Raw genomic sequence first — 19,605 nt, forward strand, 5'->3', positions numbered from 1 at the left:
TTCAACCATCCGGGCAACCATAGGCTTCGACCCGCATTGAAAGCGGGGCCATTCGTTGAAGATAAGAGTATATCGAACCCATATGTCGTCTTGCCATGAGCAGATTGTATCCATTGGGCAAATATAGGTTCGATCAAGATTTGCTTTTCTGGAGTACCAAAAGCAAGCATGACGTCGTTATGAACATAAAGGCCCAAGGTATGGAATCCTAGAAAGAGGCTAGCCCAACTTAAATGAGATATGATAGCTTCTTTATGGTCTAACATTCTTGCCAATACATTATCCTCATTCTGTTCCGGATTGTAATCCCTAATGAAAAAAATAGCTCCATGAGCAAAAGCCCCTGTCATGATGAACCCCGCAATATATTGGTGATGAGTATATAAAGCAGCTTGAGTAGTAAAGTCTTGTGCTATGAATGCATAAGGAGGTAAAGAGTACATATGTTGAGCTACTAAGGAAGTAATAACCCCTAAAGAAGCTAGAGCAAGACCTAACTGAAAATGAATCGAATTGTTGATTGTGTCATAAAGGCCCTTATGCCCACGCCCTAATCGACCCCCCGGAGGAGTATGCGCTTCTAAAAGATCTTTAATACTGTGCCCAATTCCGAAGTTAGTTCGATACATGTGACCGGCAATGAGAAAAATAAATGCAATAGCTAAATGATGGTGAGCCATATCAGTCAGCCACAAACTTTGTGTTTGTGGATGGAATCCCCCAAGAAGAGTTAGAATGGCAGTTCCCGCTCCTTGAGCGGTACCAAATAAATGATTACTCGAATCAGGGTTTTGGGCATAAAGATTCCACTGACCCGTCAAAAGGGGTCCCAACCCCTGGGGATAGGGTAATACATCTAAGAAATTATTCCATCGAACGTACTCCCCCCTGGATGCGGGAATAGCAACATGAACTAAATGTCCTGTCCAAGCCAAAGAACTTACCCCGAAAAGTCCTGACAAATGATGATTGAGACGAGATTCCGCGTTTTTGAACCACGAAAGGCTTGGTTTCCATTTGGGTTGTAGATGTAACCAACTCGCTATTAAGGACAGCGTAGAAAGAAATAATAGAAAAAGAGCTCCAGTATAAAGATCTTCATTGGTGCGTAATCCTATTGTATACCACCACTGATAAACCCCAGAATAAGCAATATTCACTGGACCAGCAGCACCTCCTCGAGTAAAGGCTTCCACAGCGGGTTGACCAAAATGAGGATCCCAAATCGCATGAGCAATAGGTCTTACGTGTAAAGGATCCTGTATCCATGATTCAAAATTTCCTTGCCAAGCTACATGAAACAGATTTCCGGACGTCCATAGAAAGATTATTGCTAATTGCCCAAAGTGAGAAGCAAAAATGTTCTGATAAAGACGTTCTTCAGTAATATCATCATGACTTTCGAAATCATGTGCGGTAGCAATACCAAACCAAATACGACGAGTAGTGGGGTCCTGAGCTAAGCCTTGGCTAAACCTGGGAAATCTTAATTCCATAATGCCTTTCAAATCCTCCTAGCCACTATCCTACTGCAATAATTCTCGCTAAGAAGAATGCCCATGTCGTGGCAATTCCACCCAGAAGGTAATGGGTTACTCCTACAGCACGTCCTTGTATAATGCTCAAGGCTCTAGGCTGAGTAGCAGGAGCAACTTTTAATTTGTTATGAGCCCAAACGATAGATTCAATGAGTTCTTGCCAATAACCACGGCCGCTGAATAAAAACATTAAACTGAAGGCCCAGACAAAATGAGCACCTAAGAAAAAAAGACCATATGCAGATAATGAAGAACCATAAGACTGAATGACTTGCGATGCCTGTGCCCACAAGAAATCTCGAAGCCACCCATTAATCGTAATGGAACTCTGTGCAAAGTTTCCCCCTGTAATATGAGTTACCACCCCTTGATCACTTATGGTACCCCAAACATCCGACTGCATTTTCCAACTGAAATGGAAAATGACTACCGAAATTGCATTGTACATCCAGAATAAACCTAAGAAAACATGATCCCAAGCAGATACTTGACATGTTCCCCCTCGGCCAGGCCCATCGCAAGGAAAGCGAAAACCTAGATTTGCTTTATCGGGTATCAAACGGGAACTCCGAGCAAATAAAACACCTTTCAAAAGTATTAATACAGTCACATGTATGGTAAATGCATGAATGTGATGGACTAAAAAATCTGCGGTTCCTAATGGAATCGGTAACAAAGCCACTTTGCCACCTACTGCTACTAACTCGCCGCCTCCCCACGTTAAGCTAGTACTTGTTGTTGCACCAGGAGCTGTTACGCCAGGCGCAGTAGCATGGATATTTTGTACCCATTGAGCAAAGATAGGTTGTAATTGTATGGCGGTATCCGAAAACATATCTTGTGGACGGCCTAAAGCACTCATGGTATCATTATGAATGTACAAGCCAAAACTGTGAAAACCTAGAAATATACATACCCAGTTAAGGTGGGATATGATTGCATCGCGGTGTCTAAGGACGCGATCTAATAGATCGTTGTATCGAGTAGTTGGATCATAGTCTCTTACCATAAAAATTGCTGCATGTGCAGCAGCACCGACTATTAGAAATCCGCCAATCCACATGTGGTGTGTGAACAAGGAAAGTTGTGTACCATAGTCAGTAGCTAGGTATGGATAGGGAGGCATAGAATACATATGATGAGCTACAACAATGGTTGTAGAGCCTAGCATAGCTAGGTTAAGAGATAATTGAGCATGCCATGACGTTGTTAAGATTTCATAAAGACCCTTATGGCCTTGTCCTGTAAATGGGCCCTTGTGAGCCTCCAAAATATCTTTAAGTCCATGGCCAATACCCCAGTTGGTCCTATACATATGACCTGCGATTAGGAAAAGAATAGCAATAGCTAAATGATGGTGTGCAATATCGGTCAGCCAGAGACCACCGGTTACTGGATCTAGTCCTCCACGAAAAGTCAGAAATTCTGCGTATTTGGACCAATTTAAAGTGAAAAAAGGGGTTGCTCCTTCGGCAAAACTAGGATAAAGTTGAGCCAAAAGGTCCCGATTCAAGATAAATTCATGAGGAAGTGGTATCTCTTTAGGATCCACCCCAGCGTCAAGAAATTGGTTAATTGGTAAAGATACATGAATTTGGTGTCCCGCCCAAGAAAGAGACCCAAGTCCTAATAATCCCGCTAAGTGGTGATTCAACATGGATTCTACATCTTGGAACCAGGCCAATTTGGGAGCGGCTTTGTGATAATGGAACCAACCAGCAAAAAGCATTAACGCTGCAAAAACCAATGCACCAATTGCAGTACAATAGAGTTGTAATTCACTAGTTATTCCAGATGCTCGCCAAAGCTGAAAAAAACCAGAGGTTATTTGGATTCCTCGGAAACCCCCACCTACATCACCATTCAATATTTCTTGCCCTACTATAGGCCAAACTACCTGAGCACTGGGTCCAATGTGAGTAGGATCACTTAGCCATGCTTCATAATTGGAAAAACGGGCACCATGAAAGTACATGCCACTCAACCAAAGAAAGATAATGGAAAGTTGCCCGAAATGAGCACTAAAAACTTTTCTAGAAATCTCCTCCAAATCACCAGTATGACTATCGAAATCGTGAGCATCAGCATGTAGGTTCCAGATCCAAGTGGTAGTATCAGGGCCCTTAGCTAGTGTTCTTGAGAAATGGCCGGGTCTCGCCCATTCCTCAAAAGATGTTTTTACAGGATCCCTATCCACAACAATTTTTACTTCTGGTTCCGGCGAACGAATAATCATTAACTCCTCCTCTTTCCGGACAAGACATACAAAGAGACCCGCCAACTGTCTTTTTTTTTAGTGAATCTTTGAAAGATAGATTTTGAAAGATAGATTTTGAAAGATAGATATTGTGATTAGTTCTTTTCTTTACTATACTACCACCCTTCTTTTTTTTTAGTTATTCACTGGAGCAATTATATATTAAAGTCAATCCGAGGCAAGTGTTCGGATCTATTATGACATAAAGGTTAGGTGCCTAACGGACATTGTTTATCTTGAAAAAACAAATATTTCTCGGCGTAAGAAAAAATCTTTTTTATTTTAAATTTAAGAAACTAGTGTATTTTTTTTTAGGGCATAAGCTCCTATCTATATCTACTTTCCTTGAGCATAATATAGGGTTTTTTATTTTTTATTTGATTCTAAATTCCAAGATAACTCATTAGAATTATTAATAAGATGGTTCTAATATATTAGCAATATTTAGATTGGCCCCCTTTTTTTTATTCACTTTATTACTTCTATTCTAGACCCTATCCCTATGGTTTATTCTTATGAAATATCTTATAAAATAGAAGGTATAAGAAATGGATATAATGAAATTCTTGATTCGATCTTACGACCTAATTTATTTGATTAATGGATCAACAACCAAACCATCCATTTTAGGAAAAAAAAGGAGCATGGTCTTATTCAAATTCAAAGCGCTTCGTAATCTTCAACCAGTTTTGTGCTTCAATATAATTTCCCGGAGTAAGCGCTATAGCTTGTTTCCAATATTCAGCAGCTTGATCAAACCAAGCTTCCGCAATTTCCGAATCACCCTCTAGAATGGCCTGTTCTCCTCGGTCGGAATAGGCAGTTCCTTCCCTTAGAACCGTACTTGAGAGTTTCCTACCTCATACGGCTCAGAAATTGCTATCTTAATTTCCCCTATCTTAACTGAATTCGATTTATCAAAAATCGATCCAATTTGTTCTTGTGTTAAGCAGAAGAAATTAATTACCTAAGTTTCAAACCCTAATTTTTCTCAATAATTAGTTTGATCTTTTTTCCCACCTTCAGAAGAATGAAGCATAGATAGATATAGAGCCTTCGTTCAAATTTTCTGAAAGGTAACTATCCCGGTTTCATATATGAAATCTCTATAGAATCCTTGAAAAAGACTTTTTTCCATAAGAAAGAAAAAAGAACTTACTATCTTTGGGATCTGATACTACACCGCTGCTTAATCCCTTAGTGGATCGGCTCTATTACATAAGCGGATTCCTAAATTTTGCCCCATATCATGGGATAAGTAAGCAGTTTTTTTTAGTTGTATCGACCCAGTCGCTCACTAATTGATCTTTACGGTGCTTTCTCTATCAATTTGAGAAACTTTATCCATAGAGTAGTAGTATAGGCCATACTTTCTTCGTTTTTTGATTCTCGTGAAGTGTCCTTCCTTCCTACAGCTGATAGGGAAAAATCGTTGTTTTTACGATCCCTATGTAGAAAGCCCTTTTTTCCAGTATTTACTAGAAAATTTGATCCTCTCTTTTTTTGTCTTTCTATAGTGGAGATAGTCGCACGTAATGACAGATCACGGCCATATTATTAAAAGCTTGCGGTAAGAAGGGGTTTCGTTCTAGTGCCCGGAAATAATATTCCAAAGCCTTTGTATGCTCTCCATTGCTTGTGTGTATAAGGCCTATGTTATAGAGTATATAACTTCGATCATAGGGATCGATTTCTAGTCGCGTAGCTTCATAATAATTTTGCAAAGCTTCCGCATAATTTCCTTCGGATTGAGCCAACATCCGTTACGGTCGTTCATTCTATTCAAAAAATCTCCGTTCCAAAACCGTACATGAGGTTTTCATCTCATACGGCTCCTCCCTTCTGTACATAATAGTACTAAGCGAAATAATCTTAATCTATAGAATCAAAATAGAATTAGTCCCGTCTCATTATGAACCGAAAGGGGCTGGTATTTTTCCAAGAAATCTCTAGCCAACCTTCCCACAAGAGGTTTTTCTTAACACCAATGAATTCTATTAATGCTAGAGGAAAACGATAGCTCCAATAATTTCTTTGTTCTCAACGCCTCCTATTTAGAGGAATTAGCTACTTCAACGATCTTTGATGGTTATAGGGGTATCCAAAGTACAAACCTGATGGTTGTTTGTTATCCCAACCATTCTTCCCAGCCCTGATACCGATCAGGAAAGGGGTAATTTCTACCAAAGTTTTTCTCTTGTTGATTCCTATTTCTAGGTGTAGTGCTTTTCTCCCCTATGCTGCCTACGGATACTAATAGAGTGGCCTGTAATCCATACCATACCATATCCTGTAGGTGTAACCTTTCGCTCAATACTCAAATCTACAATTGAAGTATCTGAAGCCGCATCAATCGAGGATACACGACGGAAGGAATTGTTAGTTCGCCTCACCTTCCCGAAGCGTGGGTTTGCTTGCTTTACAAATTTGGTTCTCTCTATGCCAACCCCTTTTCTTTTTCCTAAGACTGAGGTATAGGTAGGTCTAAAAAAAAGCAAAAAAAAAAAGAGTCAAATCGCACCATCTCTATAATAAGTAAATGCCTTTTTTTCTCCTGAGGTTGTCGGAATTATTCGCAATAAAATATTGGCTATAATTGAGAAGGTCTTATCAATGAAATTTCCATTTACACGGGATCTAGGCATAATTCCCAAGCCATTCTATATAGAATTGTTTTCATTCCTTCACAAAATAACATAAAAACAAACACATTCGATTCTTATAATTATAAATAGATTGATCCATATGCTCTAAATCCATATGTTTTAAATGGATAAGAGAGATATGGATTTTCCGCTCAGCTCAAATTGTATCCTTTTCCTTCTGCTTGGACACGAAGAGATATGCAATATTTGACTAAGACTGGATTTCATTCCACTTTCCTATTTCTGAACAACAACTTATGTCATCAACTATTTCGTGTTTTCAAAGTTATTAATTGTCTCATACTCTATTTTTGATTTCAATGGTGTAGCGTATCTTATGCAAACGGAATTCTAAGGTTTCTTTATTTTATTATGCAATAAGAAGAATTCTTGCATTCTCTTTTTCTTTAGTTGCGGGAAAACCTAAATTAAAACTTTTATTTTATAGCGAGCGCAATTTCTAGTAAAAAATCCTGTATCCTTCCACCTAGATCAAAAGGAATTTTTCCAATAGAACTAGGGAACCCCCGAGCGGTTGCGGTTGTACCTGTACTGCAGGAATAAGAAAACTCGCTATTCACTCAGTTTATTTTCCATAATAAGTTATGTAGGAAAGATGGCCGAGCGGTTCAAGGCGTAGCATTGGAACTGCTATGTAGACTTTTGTTTACCGAGGGTTCGAATCCCTCTCTTTCCGTTTTTCTTAATTCATCAACGTTAAGGATCACAATGTATCAAATCAAATAGCAATTTATTCCAGTAATAATATCTTATATTATCTTATTTTTATTTAATAGAAATTAAAAATTCTCTATAGCAAATTACTGTGGTATGTAAACATAGAGGAAAAAAGCAAAAAGGATCCTAATCCTAGGGTTAATCAATTTTAGCTAGTTGATGGGAAAATACGAATTAATGGTAATGGTCTTAGGGCTATTTAGTTCGGGGAAAGGGGAAGGGGAAGAAAATTCTATGAACCTTTCCTTTTTTCATTAAGTTCAAGTCTGACGAGAGTAATATTCTACAACTAACAACTCATTTATTTTGAGACCGACCCACTTCCTATCTAGGATTTTATTTACTAGTCCTTTATATTCCAATGTGTCAATCGTCAAATGGCTTGGCAATTTCCCCGGGTCCGATGAAGCAATATAATTTTGAACCAGACCTTTTGATCTTTGGTTATCTTTCGTAGTAATAATATCTCGGGGTTTGCAACGAAAACTTGGTATATTGACTATACGGCCATTAACTAAAATATGTCTATGGTTGACTAATTGGCGGGCCCCAGGAATGGTTGAAGCCATACCCAATCGAAAAAGGATATTATCCAAACGCATTTCAAGTAATTGTAGTAAAACCTGGCCTGTTGACCTTTTTGCTTTTCCAGCGATATGTACATATCTAAGTAATTGTCGTTCTGTCAGACCATAATGAAAACGCAATTTCTGTTTTTCTTGAAGACGAATACGATATTGCTCCTTTTTCCCAGAATTGAATTTTTTTTTAAGATTACTTCCGGATTTAGGTGTTTTTCTAGTGAGTCCTGGTAAAGCTCCCAAACGGCGTATTTTTTTTAAACGAGGTCCTCGATAACGGGACATGAAGACTCCTTTTTTTTATTGAAATTTCATTTTACACAATTAATTTCATTGTATTTACATTACAGAATACATCGAAATTAAAACTGAATTAAACTACAGGATAAACAGAGTAAAATCAACTAAAGTACCACAAAAAATGGAATTTCATCAAAATCTGTATTTTTTGTATTTTTTGTATATATATTATTTATTTTATTGTTTTGTATCTAGCAAAATAGTAAGGTAAAAAACATAAAAGATCCTGGATTCTCCATTTAATTCGGAAAAAAAGAGATTCTTGTTCGTAGAACATCGATAGAGAAAAAAAAAGCCGACTATCGGATTTGAACCGATGACCCTCGCATTACAAATGCGATGCTCTAACCTCTGAGCTAAGTGGGCTTACATAACGGAAATAGTGTAACAAATAGAAATAGGTATAGTATAGGAAATCCGTAAAATCTCAGATATTAGTTATTACTCTTAGCTATTAACTAGTTCTAAATTTGAAGTTCTACTTATAAAAAAATACTAAATAAAAAAATACTAAAACTTCTTAAAGATAAAGTTAGCTTGATATGCTTAACTATAGGATATTTAAAAAGAAAATTATAGACTTTATGGGTATTTTCATTCGATCATTATAGACTTTATTATTTGTTAATAATTTGAGGATTAATATTTCACTAAGGGGAACATAAAGTCAGAGTAAATAAAATTGATAATTCTGATTAGAAAAAAAGAATAAATATCCAGCGTTATAGTATAATTTCGAATACTATAAAAAAGTAAGACGGGAGGTGGGGGAGATAAAAAGTTTTGGATATATTGATTCGGATTGAATTGCAAATACATCAAGGATAGAATCAATGTAATTCAGAATTGCAATAAGCAAGCGGGGTCTCTCAAATAGAGTCGAACTGAACTGCTAGACTACGTTGAGTGATGAACTCAATGATTCAAAAAAAAAACTAAGAGATGGATGAAATTACACAAGGAATCCTGGTCTCAAAGAAGAGGGAAGTGGGGATATGGCGAAATCGGTAGACGCTACGGACTTGATTGTATTGAGCCTTGGTATGGAAACCTGCTAAGTGGTAACTTCCAAATTCAGAGAAACCCTGGAATTAAAAAAGGGCAATCCTGAGCCAAATCCGTGTTTTGAGAAGGGATTCTCGAACTAGAATACAAAGGAAAAGGATAGGTGCAGAGACTCAATGGAAGCTGTTCTAACGAATCGAGTTAATTACGTTGTGTTGTTAGTGGAATTCCTTCTAATTCTAAATTAGAGAAAGAGGGGTTTTATACTTTATACATTTAATAAACACGTATAGATACTGACATAGCAAACGATTAATCACAGAACTCATATTATAATATAGGTTCTTTATCTTTTTTAAAATTTCAAAATAAAATTCGAAATGATTATGAAATAAAAAACTCATATCATAATTTTATTTTGAATTATTGTGAATCCACTCCATTCGAATATTGAATAATCAAATTCTTCAATTCAAATTCAAAGTTTTGAGAACTTTTAAAAAGAAAGTGGATTAATCGGACGAGGACAAAGAGAGAGTCCCATTCTACATGTCAATACTGACAACAATGAAATTTCTAGTAAAAGGAAAATCCGTCGACTTTTTAAGTTGTGAGGGTTCAAGTCCCTCTATCCCCAAATCCTCTTTTTTTTTCTTTTTATCAATGGGTTTAAGATTCATTAGCTTTCTCATTCTACTCTTTCACAAAGGAAAGGAATGCGAAGAGAACTCAATGGATCTTATCCTATTCATTGAATAGATTTCTTTTTTATTAGAGTATCGGCAAGAAATCTTGGTTATTCACTCTATTTTTAAGTATTATTTAAGTAAACCATGCACAATGCATAGGGCTACCCCCCCCCTTTCAAATTTTGAATTTGAAATACTTTAATTGATTTTTTAGTCCTTTTAATTGACATAGATACAAATACTCTACTAGGATGATGCACAAGAAAAGGTCAGGATAGCTCAGTTGGTAGAGCAGAGGACTGAAAATCCTCGTGTCACCAGTTCAAATCTGGTTCCTGGCAGAGAAAAAAAAAGATCCACCGAATAGGTATTGATCCAAATACCTCGAGATGGATTGTGATACATATTTATTAATAATATATAATATAGATAGAGTATGATTTATTCATCTAAGTGGATAAATCTATAATATAAATATAGAGGCACTTCTTTTTAGAGAAGTTTTAAAATATACCCTTTCTTTATGATAAGGAAGGGGGTGAGATTAGGTTCCCCTTTATTTTTTTGCGTTTCTTTATTTTGTATTCCACTATTCCGACGAATATTTTTTTAGTCTTGCTTATCTTTATCTTATCTTATTTTCCTAGTTGTGCTAAGTCATGTGCGCGATACAAAGTTCCTGGTAGAGAACTTCTTTGAGTCATCCTATTTTTCTGTTCATATGAAGGAAATTAATATGTGATTTTCAAAATAGGGGAATCCAAATGAAACCCTTTTTTGGCTCAGTCTATCTGGAATGCTTTTGTATAATAGGAATTAATTATAAATAGGTATTCCGTTTCATCTAGGAAAAGAACCTAAAAATATTCCTTGACTTGAATAAAATCTGGAGTTGTGTTGTATAAGTGAGCACGAATTTCTTATCATTCAATGAGCATCTTGTATTTCATAAAAATTGGGGGTTATATAGTCCTTACGTAAGGGCCAGCCTATCCAACTTTCAGGCATTAGGATACGTTTAAGGCGCGGATGATTATCATAAGAGATTCCCACCATATCATAAGATTCGCGTTCTTGAAAATCGGCACTTCTCCAAATCCAGAAGACAGACGGAATTCTAGGATTATCCTTTTGGGCAAAGACTTTTATGCAGACTTCTTCTGGATTATCTATACCGTATTGTATTCTTGTAAGATGATACACGCTAGCTAAAGATCCACCGGGTGCTACATCATAAGCACATTGGGAGCGTAAATAATTATAACCATATACATATAAAATGACAGCAATGGAATCCCAATCCCCTGCTTTTATTTGTAAAGTCTCTATTCCTCGGTGATCAAAGCCCAAAGATCTATGAACCACCTCATGTTTGACTAGCCAATTAGATAACCAACCCTGCTGCATTGTCTTCATCTCTCCCTCTTTGTATAAATATTTCCCATTTCGGATGCAAGTTTGAAAGATTGCTCTGCTTTTTCTTTTTCTACACAAAAGAGCCCCCCCCTCCTAATTCACTAATTTGTAGGAAGGTACTGGACTTTTGGATTTTAAAAAAGTTTCAGAAGATATATCTAATGTCGATGGTGATTGATAGAGCAATTCTTGCTCATAAGTTCCTGTATGAGTACTGCGCCTAACATAAAGCTTGTGACTGGTAGTAAAACATCTTTTTTTATTTTGAGATAGAGTTCGATCCTCAACTATTTCTCGCGATATCTTCTTACGAAGTTTTGTTAGGGCATCTATAACTGCCTCCGGTTTAGGAGGGCAGCCCGGCAAGTAGACATCCACAGGAATTAACTTATCAACTCCCCGAACAGTACTATAGGAATCCGTACTGAACATTCCCCCTGTAATAGTACAGGCTCCCATAGCAATGACGTATTTTGGTTCAGGCATTTGCTCGTATAATCTCACTAAAGACGGAGCCATTTTCATTGTTACCGTACCGGCTGTTAAAATTAGGTCTGCTTGCCTAGGACTTGATCTTGGTACCAATCCATAACGATCAAAATCGAATCGTGAACCTATTAATGAAGCAAATTCAATGAAACAACAACTGGTACCGTATAGAAGGGGCCATAAACTGGAGAGTCTTGACCAATTCGAAAGATCATTTAGTGTAGTTGAAATAACAGAATTGGAACTTGTTTGGTCAAGTAAGGGAAACTCAATCAAATTCATAACTGTCTCAATAGAATCTTTTCCTTCTTTTTTTTTGTCTAAATATTCAGTTAAGACCATTCCAAGGCTCCTTTTCGCCATGCATAAACTAAACCGACAACTAAGATAAGCACGAAAATCAAAGCTTCGATAAAAACGGATACACCCAATACGTCGAAACTCATTGCCCAAGGGTATAGAAAGACGGTTTCCACATCAAAAACAACAAAAACGAGCGCAAACATATAATAGCGTATTCGGAATTGTACCCAAGCCCCTCCCATGGGTTCTATACCCGATTCATAACTAGAAAGCTTCTCTGGTCCTTCACTAACCGGGGCTAAAAGCCCTGAAATCGAAAATGCCAAAATAGGAATAAGGCTTGCTATTATTAGAAATGTCCAAAAAATATCATATTCGTGAAGCAGAAACATAATGTACTCCCATTAATGTGGAATAGGCGGAACTTAAATTAGTCAATTCAATTCAGCATTGTCAATTTATCCAGAACTTCTCTCTTTTCCTCGGTGAAACAAGAATCTTTTTTGTTCAAACAAAAGCGCTTAGTTTAGCCTTTGTTTCCTCTGTGCTGCATCTTCTTTAAAGATTCATCCAATGGAATCCCAACTCCCTTTCTTTTGGATTTCCATTCTATTTAGATATGGTGTATGTAGATCTAATTCTTATATAAAGAAAACTTTATCGTTTCACTTTGTCTCGCTTTCTCTAGAATCTCTATAAAAAAAGAATAGCTCTATCCTTTATTTACTATTTAATAATAATAAGAGACTATTAAATAAAAATGAGAATACTACTAATTAGAATAATTAGAACCTAATTAAGATAGTAGGACTAATCTATGCAGTATAATGAGAAGTAATACTATAAAAATAAAAATAAAGAACTCTATTTCAGAACTATGAGACAGAATATTCTGTTTTCTTATTTACTCTTTACTTTATTTTTTCTATTTTTCGTTTTTCTTTTCCTGTCTGTATGATTTTGATTTTCGATGAATGAGCCTTTGGTAATGCTTTTATCTCTATTCTATGTCGCAGGCGCCTATCCAGTCTATAAACAAATACTAATGCGAAAATGAAAACTATACTAAACTAAAGAAAACATAGGATAGAGATCCTAAAATAGAAAAAAGGGCATATTAGGGCTATACGGATTCGAACCGTAGACCTTCTCGGTAAAACAGATCAAACGGATTATTATCGAAATGATTTGAACTGTTTCAAAGACCCAACATGCATTTTTTTGCATTGGGCTCTTTCATAAACTGATTTAAAGATCAGTTAGTCCACCATAGTTTTTCTTTACGGAAAGATAATGAGATGGCTCCCTGTGCTCTGATTGATTTTTTGTATTATGATCTATCTAGGAGCAATACCAAAGTGTTTCAAAGGAGGATTACCTTGACTTAGGTCTGCCTCTGGTCTAAATTAAATCAACCTAAGTGAAATGGAGTCTCTATCGTTCCACTGCAAGAGTTAACTATGAGACTTCATACACCTTAAAGTTCATAGAACGAAAAGAAGTTTTTTGGAGGCCCTTATCCTCATTACGCCTAGCATTTAGTGGGCTGGATATTTACCTTATCAACTAGCAAATCCATAAGGGTTCTATTTGATTAGGCACCTGAATTGGCACCTGAATCGGACTGAACCGACTGTTTGTCAGGCTACTGTTCTCCTATTCTCTCGAATCTATGAAGTAAGACATTGATTTTGCAATAAGATCGATTATGTTCATTGCATAATAAGCTCCTTTGAAAAGCATTGGCGCACGTGTAAACGAGTTGCTCTACCGAACTGAGCTATAGCCCTTATCAGAGATATCTTAACATATAGAGAATTTCTTGTCAAGATGAATATTTTCTAATGCCAGAGGATATCCCTTTGATCTGTATCTGTTTAGTATTTAGTTTAGTATTTAGTATATAACAGACCAATAACAGAGCGGTATTGCTTAGAAAAGGGATTCAATATATAATCGATCGAAGTAATGGGTCTTCCTTTGTGGTGATAAATTGCCTACTTAACTCAGTGGTTAGAGTATTGCTTTCATACGGCGGGAGTCATTGGTTCAAATCCAATAGTAGGTAAGTAGGTAGAAAAATTACTAGATAGCATTGGACTTACTTCGCTTCGCTATCTAATAACTTTTTCTACCCCTCTTCCCTTTTTCTTTGTATCAACTATAAACCACTGGATTGTCTTCAATTGGATGGGGGAATCCAATTGACAGCCTCGATTCGTATCCTAGCTCGTCTGAGAGCGAGCTTCGCTTCAACCAAATCTTTCGTACCCTCAGCTTTACTCAAGTTAGCTTCGGCTATTTCAAGTGCCTTTTGAGCTTCTTCCGGATCAATATCACTACCCAGTTCCGCATCATTTCCTAAAATGATGATCTCATTATTAACTATTCTCGCAAAACCGCTCCACAGAACCGCCGTTAACCATTGGTCGTTGAGGAGGCGTATTCTCAAAGGACCCATATCTACTGCTGTGTTAATAGGGGCGTGGTTTGGTAATACGCCAATTTGGCCACTATTCGTGGATAAAATGATTTCTTTCACTTCACAATCCCAAATAATTCGCTTAGGAGTCAGTACATAAAGATTTAATTTCATTTCTGCGATTTGTTCTCCTCTTCTAAGGTTATAGCTTTCGTGCTAGCTTCATCGATGTTACCCACCAAATAAAAAGCCTGTTCAGGTAGGCCGTCTAATTCTCCGGAAAGGATTAGTTGAAATCCCCTAATAGTTTCCGCAAGAGCAACATACTTTCCTGGAGAACCAGTAAAAACTTCTGCCACAAAGAACGGTTGTGATAAGAAACGCTCAATTTTTCTTGCTCTTGCTACAGTTAAACGATCCTCTTCCGATAATTCATCCAAGCCAAGAATTGCGATAATGTCCTGAAGTTCTTTGTAACGTTGTAAAGTTTCCTTAACTCTTTGCGCAGTTTCATAATGTTCGTTGCCAACGATCCGAGGCTGTAACATAGTTGATGTTGAATCTAAAGGATCTACTGCTGGATAAATACCCTTGGAAGCTAATCCTCTGGAAAGTACGGTAGTAGCATCCAAATGTGCAAATGTTGTGGCAGGGGCAGGGTCGGTCAAATCGTCCGCAGGTACATAAACTGCTTGAATCGAAGTTATAGATCCCTTTTTAGTAGAAGCAATTCTTTCTTGCAAAGAACCCATTTCTGTACTAAGAGTAGGTTGATAACCCACTGCGGAGGGCATTCTCCCTAATAAAGCGGATACCTCTGATCCTGCTTGAACAAAACGAAAGATATTATCGATAAATAAAAGCACGTCTTGCTTATTAACATCTCGGAAATATTCTGCCATAGTTAGGGCAGTTAAACCAACTCTCATACGAGCTCCCGGTGGTTCATTCATTTGGCCATAGACTAGAGCTACCTTTGATTCTTCAATATTTTTTTCATTAATTACTCCGGATTCCTTCATTTCCATATAAAGATCATTTCCTTCACGAGTCCGTTCCCCTACTCCACCGAATACGGATACGCCCCCATGAGCTTTAGCAATGTTATTGATTAATTCCATGATCAGTACTGTTTTACCTACTCCAGCCCCCCCAAATAGTCCTATTTTTCCTCCACGTCGATAAGGAGCTAAAAGATCGACGACCTTAATACCTGTTTCAAAGATGGATAATTTCGTATCTAACTCGATAAAGGCAGGCGCAGATCTATGAATAGGGAACGTTGCACTACTATCTACAGGACCCAAATTGTCAACAGGCTCCCCAAGAACGTTGAAAATTCGTCCGAGAGTAGCTCCACCGACCGGAACACTGAGAGGAGCTCCCGTGTCAATCACTTCCATTCCTCTCATCAACCCGTCCGTAGCACTCATAGCTACAGCTCTAACTCGATTATTTCCTAATAATTGTTGTACCTCACAAGTCACATTAATTTGCTTATCGGCAGTGTCTCTACTCTGGACTACTAAAGCGTTATAAATATAAGGTAACTTGCCCGGGGGAAAAGTGACATCCAGCACGGGTCCAATAATTTGATCGATACGACCTGTACTTTTTTCTTCACTTGTGGAAACCCCGGGACGAGAAGTAGTAGGATTGGTTCTCATAATTATCACATAATTAAAAAAAAGGAATTTGTCGAAATTTTTCTTTTTTTATTGTTGAATAATGCCAAATCAAATCAAAAAAAATCCAAAAGTAAAAAGGAAATGAATTAGTTAATTCAATAAGAGAGAAAAGGGGACCAGGACTTGATTTCGTTGCCCAAGCGAATCCCATTCAATCGTTTACTCATGGAATGAGTCCGTTGGAAAGTTCAATCAATCTTTTTTTCATATACATTTTGCCTTTTGTGGAGGATCTGTGCCTACTCTACTTTCCTATCTAGGACTTCGATATACAAAATATATACTACTGTGAAGCATAGATTGCTGTCAACAAAGAATTTTATTAGTATTTAGTTAGGTATTTGCATTCCAAATAAGAAAAGAGACCTATTAAGAACTTGTAAAATAAGGATTAGGGATTAATTTGGGTTGCGCTATACCTATCAAAGAGTATACAATAATGATGGATTTGGTAAATCAAATCCATGGTTTAATAACGAACCGTGTTAACTTACCATAACAACAACTCAATTCCTATCGAATTCCTATAGTGGAATTCCTATAGGATAGAACATACACAGGGTGTACGCATTATATATGAATGAAACATATTCATTAACCTAAGCATGCCCTCAATTTTCTTTAATGAGTTGATATTATATTAATTGAATATCCTTTTTGTTTTACGAGATTTTTGCTAAAGTTTCATTTACGCCTAATTAACATCGAGTAGACCCTGTTATTGTGAGAATTCTTAATTCAAGAGTTGTAGGGAGGGACTTATGTCACCACAAACAGAAACTAAAGCAGGTGTTGGATTTCAAGCTGGTGTTAAAGATTATAAATTGACTTACTACACCCCAGAGTATGAAACTAAGGATACTGATATCTTGGCAGCATTCCGAGTAAGTCCTCAGCCTGGGGTTCCGCCCGAAGAAGCAGGGGCTGCAGTAGCTGCCGAATCTTCTACTGGTACATGGACAACTGTTTGGACTGATGGACTTACCAGTCTTGATCGTTACAAAGGACGATGCTATCACATCGAGCCTGTTGCTGGGGAAGACAGCCAATGGATCTGTTATGTAGCTTATCCATTAGACCTATTTGAGGAGGGTTCCGTTACTAACATGTTTACTTCCATTGTGGGTAACGTATTTGGGTTCAAAGCCCTACGTGCTCTACGTTTGGAGGATCTACGAATTCCCCCTACTTATTCAAAAACTTTCCAAGGCCCGCCTCATGGTATCCAAGTTGAAAGAGATAAGTTGAACAAGTATGGCCGTCCTTTATTGGGATGTACTATTAAACCAAAATTGGGATTATCCGCAAAAAATTATGGTAGAGCGTGTTATGAGTGTCTACGTGGTGGACTTGATTTTACCAAAGATGATGAAAACGTAAACTCACAACCATTTATGCGCTGGAGAGACCGTTTTGTCTTTTGTGCCGAAGCTATTTATAAATCACAGGCCGAAACCGGTGAAATCAAGGGGCATTACTTGAATGCGACTGCGGGTACATGTGAAGAAATGATTAAGAGAGCTGTATTTGCGAGAGAATTAGGGGTTCCTATTGTAATGCATGACTACTTAACCGGGGGATTCACCGCAAATACTACTTTGGCTCACTATTGCCGCGACAATGGCTTACTTCTTCACATTCACCGTGCAATGCATGCAGTTATTGATAGACAGAAAAATCATGGTATGCATTTCCGTGTATTAGCTAAAGCATTGCGTATGTCTGGGGGAGATCATATCCACTCCGGTACAGTAGTAGGTAAGTTAGAAGGGGAACGCGAAATGACTTTAGGTTTTGTTGATTTATTGCGCGATGATTTTATTGAAAAAGATCGTGCTCGCGGTATCTTTTTCACTCAGGACTGGGTATCCATGCCAGGTGTTATACCGGTAGCTTCAGGTGGTATTCATGTTTGGCATATGCCAGCTCTGACCGAAATCTTTGGGGACGATTCTGTATTACAATTTGGTGGAGGAACTTTAGGACATCCTTGGGGGAATGCACCTGGTGCAGCAGCTAATCGAGTGGCTTTAGAAGCTTGTGTACAAGCTCGTAACGAAGGGCGTGATCTTGCTCGCGAAGGTAATGAAATTATCCGAGCAGCTTGCAAATGGAGTCCTGAACTAGCCGCAGCTTGTGAAGTATGGAAGGCGATCAAATTCGAGTTCGAGCCGGTAGATACTATCGATAAGAAGGTCTAAAAAAAAATAAACGAAATAAAAAGAGAAAAAAATAAGTTATGAAATGCAGTAATTCTTCTTTATTCTTCTAATTGATTGCAATTAAACTCGGCTCAATCTTTTTTTTTATAAAAAAGATTGAGCCGAATAAAAATAGATCATGATATGATCATGAGACTTGACAAATCGAGATTCGTCTATTCTATATATCTAGAATATATATATATATTAAGGTATAATACAATAAAGAAATAAAAAGAAAATAATAAAATATAGTAGTATCATATGATAATGGAATCAAATACGCAGTATTTACAGAAAAAAGTCTTCGTTTATTGGGAAAGAATCAATATACTTTTAATGTCGAATCGGGATTCACTAAGACAGAAATAAAGCATTGGTTCAAACTCTTCTTTGGATTAAGGTGGTAGCTGTGAATAGCCATCGACTACCTGGAAAAGGTAGAAGAATAGGACCTATTCTGGGCCGTACAATGCATTACAGACGTATGATCATTACCCTTCAACCGGGTTATTCTATTCCACTTCTAGATAGAGAAAAAAACTAAAGGAGAATGAATGAAAAAAGACATAGTTTGGAAGTTAGACCTTTTTATAAGACTCTCTTTCAATTTCAAAAAAGAGGACGTTTGAAACTTTTAACAGGCGTAATCGTGAGTCAACATGCTAGAACTAGATAAGGAAGTTTTCTATAACCTTAATAAAAAGGATAAAAAGGTAGTTTTAGTTTATGACTCCGATCAAGAGCGAGAAATCCTTGATTTGGGATTGGACATAGAACCTGGACCCATCGGAGAGACGTTGAAAGGAGCGTATCCTGATGGTAAGAATTATACTTTCGTGGAAATACAGCGCTATAGACTTCAGTGTGGTAGAGTAGACGTTTTGTTCCTAATTTTTCTGGACCAAACCTCCGCTCCGACCCAACGATACAATGAATTTTTTCTGTTCATATTCATAAATAAAAAAGATTAGGAATCGCAATGCTACTATATGCGTCCAGAGCAGTATTTTGAATACTATTCTTCTATAATCCATTATTGCGCGGGGTCTTACTAACAGGACTTCGCGGCACAGGACGGGTCTTCGTCGAAAAGCTAACACCACCCGGCATTTTCATACCCTTTCTTTGGGTGGTATATCGCCTTTAAAAGTCTAAGAGGGTAGTAGGGGGGATCTTAAGAGGGTAGTAGGGGATCTTAAGAGGGTAGTAGGGGATCTATAGTAGGTAAGATAATTTGCCCTTTGATTTTGATTGAATATACTATTTTTCTGCCTTTACCACGCATTATTGTATGCGCTTCTAGAGAAGTATGTATGCAGGAAGTAAATTC

At 37.4% G+C, this 19,605-nt stretch overlaps 1 protein-coding gene and 3 non-coding genes across 4 annotated transcripts; 2 read left to right on the forward strand and 2 right to left on the reverse strand.

Moving 5' to 3' along the window:
* Window positions 1-6,846: 6,846 nt before the first annotated feature.
* Window positions 6,847-16,417, reverse strand: LOC123420002 (ATP synthase subunit beta, chloroplastic). Its single transcript, XM_045107252.1, has one exon. The coding sequence runs from the start codon at window positions 16,048-16,050 to the stop codon at window positions 14,554-14,556; it is 1,497 nt and encodes a 498-aa protein (XP_044963187.1). The 5' UTR covers window positions 16,051-16,417; the 3' UTR covers window positions 6,847-14,553.
* Window positions 7,051-7,137, forward strand: TRNAS-GGA. Its single transcript has one exon. It is a non-coding gene; the product is annotated as a tRNA-Ser (tRNA).
* TRNAT-UGU lies at window positions 8,353-8,425 on the reverse strand. The gene has a single exon. It is a non-coding gene; the product is annotated as a tRNA-Thr (tRNA).
* TRNAF-GAA lies at window positions 10,022-10,094 on the forward strand. Its single transcript has one exon. It is a non-coding gene; the product is annotated as a tRNA-Phe (tRNA).
* Window positions 16,418-19,605: the final 3,188 nt, after the last annotated feature.

Source organism: Hordeum vulgare, unplaced genomic scaffold (assembly GCF_904849725.1).
Source record: "Hordeum vulgare subsp. vulgare unplaced genomic scaffold, MorexV3_pseudomolecules_assembly, whole genome shotgun sequence".
Lineage (NCBI taxonomy): Eukaryota > Viridiplantae > Streptophyta > Magnoliopsida > Poales > Poaceae > Hordeum > Hordeum vulgare.